Below are 8,525 nucleotides of genomic sequence, written 5' to 3' on the forward strand. Positions count from 1 at the left end.
AAATCACTATTGATGAAGTTGTATTTCACAGTGCGGTGGCGATGGTTAAGCGTGAAAAGGGAAATGAGTGAGTGAGAAGTGGGAGGCAAAGAGAGAGTTATTGAGTGAAGATTTTCAAAAATAAATGTATGAATAAACATGGAAAACAAGAAGCAACTCCAAGTGAGTGAGAGAGATTGAAATTCTTAAATTTTGTTTCAACTGGTTTTGTAAAATACGAGGAACACGTACAGGAAACGTGTAATGGGAGCATCCAATTTGTTTTTGCTCGACAATGGACTTATTGGTATTAAAATGGTGTCAAAAAATTTTGAAGAAGAGGAGAATAATTTAATGGGCTAAAACACTTCAACTTAGGAGCCCAAACTTGTAATATTTAATTTATGCAACAGCAAAATAATAATAATAATAAAAGAAACTGATAAACAAATAATTAAAAAAAAATTACGTGTTTTTAGTTTTTGTTGAAGGTGTATTGAAAGATTAAACATATTGTTTTTATTAAGTATAGATATTAACTAATACAACTTATTGAGTGGTATAATTGAAAATGAAATGTTATATTTTTTAAGATTAAAAGCAAATCTCAATATTAAAAAATGATGTCGCAAAAGAAATATAACACAATTTTGTGTTAGAAAAAAATAAAATTCAATTTAATTATAAAAAGTAACGGTCTTGGGTTACCTTGTTTGGCCTCATTAATATTATTTGAAGAATATGGCAAGTCAGAACCAACGTTTTTATTTATCACATTGGCAGCAAACTCACATAGTGAGAGATGAAGAAATGAATGATTAGTGAAAGTGTGAAAAAACAATGTTGAGTATTCCGCTGACACAAAATAGCACTCAAACCCAACGGAGTCCACTATTCAGAACATGTTTGTGATTTGTGAACCAATTTTGGTTATTATATTCATTTGAAATGGTAACTAAAGATGCTATCAACAATTAAATAACTCCAACTCCCTGGAGCTTGGACCGAGGGCCTCCACCTCATTCTTTCACCTTCACCATCTACTGTTTCGTCTTGTCTTATTTTCCTATGTAAGATAGAAAGAAAATTAAGAATCAAGTTAATATAAGATTTTTTTTTCTTTAAGAATAAGAGACTATATCCTCTAAAAAAAGAGAGACTATATTAGAACCATTATTGATTATTATGCTTCAATGTTATAAGGACACTCTTACTGAATTTAGTATATTTAATGAACATCATTCTAAACAAAGATGTACAACACAACACTTCAATTGGGTCGCTAGCAACATCGAGAATAATAGCTTTTAATAGTTTACCTTTTTTTTTAAAGGCAAAAGATTTTAATAATTTACCTTAATGCTAGTGTAAGATTAACTTTATATATGTAAGCTAGGGAAAGATATGTGTTTGTAGTTAAAAGCATACTTGAAATTATTTTACCTTGTAATTTGTAATTTAGATTAAATTGTGGTTTATGATAAGGTTTAATATTTTTAAATATATTTTTATATATTTATTACAATTTTATTATAATTAGAATGCAATAACAGAATAAATATTTTTATACCATTATGCAATTATCATTTATGATAAGGTTATATTATGTCGTTGATCTAAAGGATTTTTACTTAATGAATATTGATCACATGATTTTATGCTAAATAAATTGTTCCTGCAATGTGTGGATGCATTGTGACTAATTACTATGCTAATATGTCAGGTTGAAGATAATATACGAAAATTAAATTTTATTTATGATATATTGAATTTCATTTAATAAGTTTTGTTATCCCTAAAATTAAAAAAAAAATAGAGTTATCCCATTTGAAAAAAATCGGATTGAATTTATTTAAATTTAATATTATTTTCAAACTAAAACGCAATCTTTTTATTCTGGCAATTTTTTTATAGTTAAATCAGATAATTTTTTTATCTCAAAATTAATTTAAATCTAGCCACGAACATCTTACTTGTATGAAGCGAGTAACATCATGCAAAAGCTAACGATTGCATTCCATTTTATAATACATTAAATAATTGGGAGTATGATATAACTATTGAATGGTCTTTATATTATTAATTAATGTATAAAATAATTTATTATTGAATAAAATTTACTTTTAGTTTTTCAACATATACTCATAGGCATATATTAGAAGATTCGTTTTTTTAGAAAAGTATAAGATTTATATATTATTTTAACTTAAATAAAGAGGACTAAGAAATTCTAGAATGGTTATAAGTGGCCAGAAAAAAGTTGTATGAACCAAGTGATGGAAAAGAATATTTTTTAACTTTCACAAAAAAAAAAAGGAATAATTTTTAACATCATGCAAAAGCCAATGATGCGTTGATTGTATAATTCATCGAATAATTGAGAATATAGAACGATCTTAAAATAAATGTGCCCCCTTAAAATCCACTACAAGGAAAGATTTAATATTGATTTACGCCATCATCAATTTTGACACATTGTTAAGAAATCACGATCATATTGATAATTATTAAAAGCTAAATGTTTTTTTAATAAAAAATATTAGTTATTAATTATTAGATTTTTGTTAGTGAGAAATTGAAACCTATAACTTTCTCTCACCTTCATCCTTCCTTCTTCCTTTTCTTTTTTTAATGATATCGGTAAGCTAAATGACTTAAATGATCCGATACTACAAGATTAGTTAAAATGGTTTTTCATTCCAGATTAAATATTTTTTTAACAAAAACAAAGAAAAAGGAAACAGTTAATTATGAAAGGGTACGTCTTCATGCTCAAAGTCTCGATATTTTATTGAGGAATAGAAAAACGAATCAAAAGATACAATATGCTATTTATTGTTTAGAGAAAGGACAACTTTTTCAAAAGAAAGATAAAACAGAATAAAAGAGATCTAAAAAAGGCAGGATTATGGTTGTTAGAGATGGTGATAGCACGGCATGAGGCAAGGATGAGTAATTTTTTATCAGACAGAATATTACAAAAAAAATAAAATAGACATGTTGTAATTCCAATTTCTCACTCGTCTTTTTGGTGTAAGATGTATATTTTTATTACCATATTATTGGAGATAGGAAAGATTCAAAAAAAAAAAAAGACTAGAAAGGGTTTTGAAAGTTGGATTTGCGTTAGATCGAAGAGAGGAGTCTAGTTGGTTAAGAGATGAACTATCTATCTTCTATGCATAACCATTTCAGTTTGAATGTATGAGATCACCACCGATCAAAAAATTACCATAGGCATGATGTTTAAAATCCAGAGTAAGTGTGTATGAATTACTTTTAATGAGATCTTTTATTATAGTCATATTTTTTATTCAGAAGACTCAAAATACACATTTTATTTAAGAAAATTCAATCAAGTATCATTCAGGTAAATGATTTATTAGTATATTAACATAAATTTAAGTATATTATAAGTATTATTTAAGTTACAGATAATGCAAATATTTATAAACTTTTTTGAGTCCATAAACTTTTACCTAAAGAAATTACAATTTAATTAGCATCTGGAGTTCAAGTTCTTAATGTACATGTTAAACACTCTTAGAGAAGTGGAGGGTTTAACTTGTTGAAAATATGCTTGATATCTTTAGTTTTTAGAAAGTAATAATTTAGTTTATCTTTTAAGAATTTATTATTTGTTTCAAATCTTTGAAATATTGTTTAAATTAAAAAAAAATTATCTTATCTTTGAGATGTTTGTTAGATTTAAAGGTATTATATGTAAATAATAAGGGGTTTATTCCTTTTTGAAGATAGTATGTTAGGTTTATCAATAAATGCCCGAGATAAAAAAAATCGTCAACCTGAAGATGAAGATGATATGAAAAAGAGTTTATAAATTTGTAATGAATATGATATGAAAAAAGTTACAATGAAGATGATGAACTAAAAAATATATTTGATGTCTAAGGATTTGTAAGCTTTTCATAAAAACTCATGATGAAGATGATGAACAAGAATTTACATGTTTGTCCCTATAAATTTGTAATGATCATGAAATATTATGCATCTCTTCCACATTTCATTATTTTACAAATATATCTCTGCCCACGAAATCAAGAAATAACCCATCATTACTATCCATAACGATCATTATATCTGATTGTCTTTCTCTAGAAAATACTAATTGTTTTTATTAAAAAAATGAGTTATATACCCCTACCCCGAATTTTAAAACGGTGTATGCGAATTAAAGAGTAAATTTTTGTTTTTGTCTTTACAAAGATACTAGCCGTGGATGACAAAATAAAGATTAACTTATAATTTTAATCTTTTAAAACATATAATATTGATAAATTAATTTTTGAAAGAAAAAAAAAAGAGAAGCTAAATAAGTAGTTGAAAGTGTAACATGTGAATTCCATGGATCTAACATTTTAAAAAATGTTTGATTTAAGTAATAATATTAGTTAGGAATTAAAATAAATTTAAAAAAACTAATATGATAGAGTTTTAAATTTTGAAAATGGTGGTTTTAGTTTTTGTCTCTAAAATAAGATTTGGCACATGGTGAGAGTGGAGTGGAAACATAAAAACCTAAGAAGTAACGCCAGTCGCCTTCAACAACAATTTTGTCCCAATATTAAATACACAGCGTAGTATCAGCACTCAGCAGTTCAAATAATACTAAACTAAAACTCAACAGAAAAGTGTTTCATTTGTTTCTCCCAAGTCAGAACACAACACAACACAACTAAACAACAATGTCGATCGCTTTTTCCTTCTTCACTCCACTCTCTTCCAAATCCCTTCCATCCTTTTCCCTCTCTACCCCTTCTCTCTGTTTTCGCCTCACTCCCCTCCGCCGCCCCACCGATCGCTTTTACCCTCTCCGCTCCTCCGCCGGAGGCCCTGGCGGCGGATCCTTCGGAGGCCACGGCGGTCCCGGACACGGAGGACATGGTGGCGGCGGCGGCGGCGGTCACGACAACGACGACAATGAGAGAAAGAACGAGGCTTTATTGGTGGTGGCGGAGGCGGGGAGGTCGTTGGAGAGCGTGCCGGTGGACCTGGCGGCGGCGATAAAGGACGGCAAGATTCCGGCGTCGGTGGTGAGTCGCTTTCTCGAATTGGAGAAGTCTCCGTTCTTCCGGTGGCTGCTTCAGTTCACTGGGTTCAGGGAGCGTCTTCTCGCTGATGATCTCTTCCTCGCAAAGGTTGCTATGGAATGCGGCGTTGGCGTCTTCACCAAGGTTTCTCTTCTCTCTCTTCATTCACACTTTATAATATAATTTGCCATCTAAATACATGGTGCTCCATTCTCTCGTGTTTAGACTGCTGCTGAGTACGAAAAAAGAAGAGAAAACTTTTTCAATGAGCTCGAAATTGTCTTCGCTGATGTGGTACTAATTTTCTTTCTCAATAGTTTCTTGTGTGTTGTATTGCACTTTGTATATGCTACATTCAAGAAAAAAAAAATGTTGGTTTATGTGAAATTTCTGTTGGAGTTAATGGTGTAACCTTCCCTTTTACACATATTGTTTCCCTAGGCTATGGCCATAATTGCAGATTTCATGTTGGTTTATCTTCCTGCTCCTACCGTAGCGCTTAGACCGCCACTTGCACTCACTGCAGGGCCTATTGCTAAGTTTTTCCATGGCTGCCCGGATAATGCATTTCAGGTTTTTATATATACGCCCCATAGGTTTTGATTACTTTCATAATTTTTGCGACTATATTTAGTTATTGCATTCTTAATTTCCTTCAACAGGTTGCACTATCTGGAGCATCATATTCCTTGATACAGAGGGTTGGTGCTATTGTGGTATGTACTACAATTTGGTAACTTCTGTCTTATTTATCTTTCAATTTGAATCCAATTTTGCGCCTGTAGTTTCCTGTGACTAATTGTGGCATATAATGTGGTTACCTTCCACAGCGTAATGGGGCTAAGCTTTTTGCAGTTGGAACTGCTTCATCCCTGGTTAGTTCTCGTCTTCCTTGGAATTTTTTCTTGTGTTTTTCTGGTTTAATATTTTTTTGTTTTCAAGTTTTTGACATCACTTGACCTTCTCTTCCCCATAACCTATATGAGTATTTCTGAATTTTTATTCATTAATCATCACAATAATTAAGGAGACTCATGATTTGCCAATTGAGTTGACTGATCACCAATGCAGTCTTCTTGTTTACCTTCCAACAAATCTTGAGAGTTGGATAAAGAGTTTTAGCCTTCACGTTTACCTTCAAATAATGGGCATGATCCTAGTCAGAGCTAGCACTGCAGAAATTCTAGTATGAAAGAGTTATTTTTAATGTTTCTCATAGGCATGGTGAATGGCTTTTTTTTTTTTTGGCTTTCACAAGGAGTGTCCCCCACCGAGCATAGGGCTTAGGGTACATGAGGCAAAGGGTTGATCCCTTCTTACTAGGTTTGCTCCATTCACAAGGGCTGAGAATCAAACAAACTTTTACCACTCATGATAACACGGGTGCTATTTGAATTTACTTTTACTAGTTTTTTTTGTATAATTTTAAGTTTTATGCACCTGGGTCTATAAGCTCAGTTTGTCTATGCATTGCTAGTGTTAATACTGATCCTTGTGCTTGTTTTGAACTTATCTTTCACTCCTTAGGTGTGCAGGATGGGACTGATTTGGCATAATACATTCAACTATTACAATCAACTGCTTTTGTACATGTTCTTCAAATATGAATTTGAAACTGTTGATAAACTAGTTCTTAAGAATGAGATTGTGAATGGCCTAAATTTTTTTTTGAAGGATCTATGTCGTATATCACAACCTTTTCTTTTAATAAATAATCCTACCAATTGTTCTTTGCCTTCACTGTTTTACATGTGACTGGAATTAAATGACCTCAGACACTGGCATATACTGCATTTTGTATTCCTTCAGGTTGGGACAGCTATGACAAATGCCTTCATTAATGCAAAGAAGGCAGTTAACAAGACTTCTGAAGGGGAAATTGAGAATGTTCCCATATTGTCAACCAGTGCTGCTTATGGTGTCTATATGGCAGTTTCTAGCAACCTCAGGTAAAAGGGATGATGTAACTATGGATGCATCTTAACAATTGTAAAATAGAATCTACAGATGATTTGAGGATGTCGCTTTTGCTTCAAATTCCCTCATGCCTTTATGCATCTGGGTTTTCCACTAATTAAATGTTATACATTTTATGGTTATTCTAACTTTTAGTAAAGGCTATTTCACTACTTGTTATATAAATATTGCCTACTATAGGAACCATTGAGAAATCAACGTGAAATAAATATCATCAATATGATTATGATGTGAGTGCTACCCACCCATAGTTAAGTAATTTACGTCAGGTGCTTGTCATTGTTTATAATGGTTAACTCATTGTCATCTGATTATGGACAAGCATCTCAGTATATCATGATGAATTGCTTGGAGAGAAAGGACACACTTTCTTTTTTAAAATGTTTATTATGTGATAAACAACTAAAGCTACTGGAAAAGTCAAACAGATGTTACAAAATGCAAGTTATTGTAGATGGTATTTGCACATTTTTAAAATGTTTATTATGTGATATTTGTTGCATAATTTTCTAAAGAAAAATCATGATTTATGAACTGTTATCTTTTGCCATGTGAAGTACGTTATTAATATTATTACTTTTACCACATTGAAAAATGCTCTAGCCTGTTCATGTCTCCAGCAACTGTATATCCATTGTTGTTTATAATCTTTAGTTCTTTACTAAGAATCTGATTTTGCTGACAGGTATCAAGTACTTGCTGGAATTATTGAACAGAGGCTTTTGGAACCTTTGCTGCACCAGCACAAACTTATCCTTAGTGCACTTTGTTTTGCTGTGCGGACTGGCAATACATATTTGGGTTCATTATTGTAAGAAATTTCATGCCTTTTATGATTACTTCTAAAGGGAGCTTTACTTGTTGCCAGTGGTTCATTTTCTCTATTTTTTTCCTTGGCAGGTGGGTGGATTATGCTCGTTTTGTAGGGGTTCAATAGGCCCAAGACCAAGATTACTACATGACTCTGATCTTTCTCTATTGACAACATTTTTCTCAACATGTTCATTTGTTTTAGTAGATCTTTACAAAAGCTATTTATTTTCTGCAGAGGTTTGGTTGTAGGACTATCTCAATAGGTTTTCGTTCTCTATTTTTATTTGCTCATTGCTGAGCACTCCGTATTCTTGTTTTTCTCACAAGTTTCCCCATTCAATTGTGCAATGAGGATGTGGAAATAATTTATTTGTTGTTATCAGGACATAATGTGACACTCGGTGAACAGATTCATAACTTTTCTTTTAGGATAAACAGATTCATAACCCGAAATTTGATGGGTTTTTTTTTTTTTATAAAAAATTGTTATGCAAGGGGTGGGTTAAGGTTTCAAAGATTAAAAAATGAATTTTAATTTCAATAAGTCTCTTTTGTATAATTGTTTTTTTTTTTATATAAATAAGATACTAACGTGTAACGTGGAGTACAATAAGACATTAATCAACCACATGGAGTGCCCGAGCAAGAAACTGTATGCAATTAATGCAGCAACATCTGAAGGGGTCTTTGTAAGAATAATATAAA

General features: G+C 31.5%; 1 protein-coding gene across 1 annotated transcript; it reads left to right on the plus strand.

Moving 5' to 3' along the window:
- The first annotated feature begins 4,540 nt into the window (after nucleotides 1-4,540).
- On the plus strand, nucleotides 4,541-8,255 carry LOC114378262 (protein RETICULATA-RELATED 4, chloroplastic-like). The gene is made up of 8 exons (XM_028336829.1): nucleotides 4,541-5,174; nucleotides 5,256-5,324; nucleotides 5,472-5,603; nucleotides 5,693-5,746; nucleotides 5,861-5,905; nucleotides 6,840-6,979; nucleotides 7,693-7,818; nucleotides 7,908-8,255. The coding sequence occupies exons 1-8, from the start codon at nucleotides 4,686-4,688 to the stop codon at nucleotides 7,942-7,944; spliced, it is 1,092 nt and encodes a 363-aa protein (XP_028192630.1). The 5' UTR covers nucleotides 4,541-4,685; the 3' UTR covers nucleotides 7,945-8,255.
- Nucleotides 8,256-8,525: the final 270 nt, after the last annotated feature.

The sequence above is a fragment of the Glycine soja genome, chromosome 12 (genome assembly GCF_004193775.1).
Source record: "Glycine soja cultivar W05 chromosome 12, ASM419377v2, whole genome shotgun sequence".
Lineage (NCBI taxonomy): Eukaryota > Viridiplantae > Streptophyta > Magnoliopsida > Fabales > Fabaceae > Glycine > Glycine soja.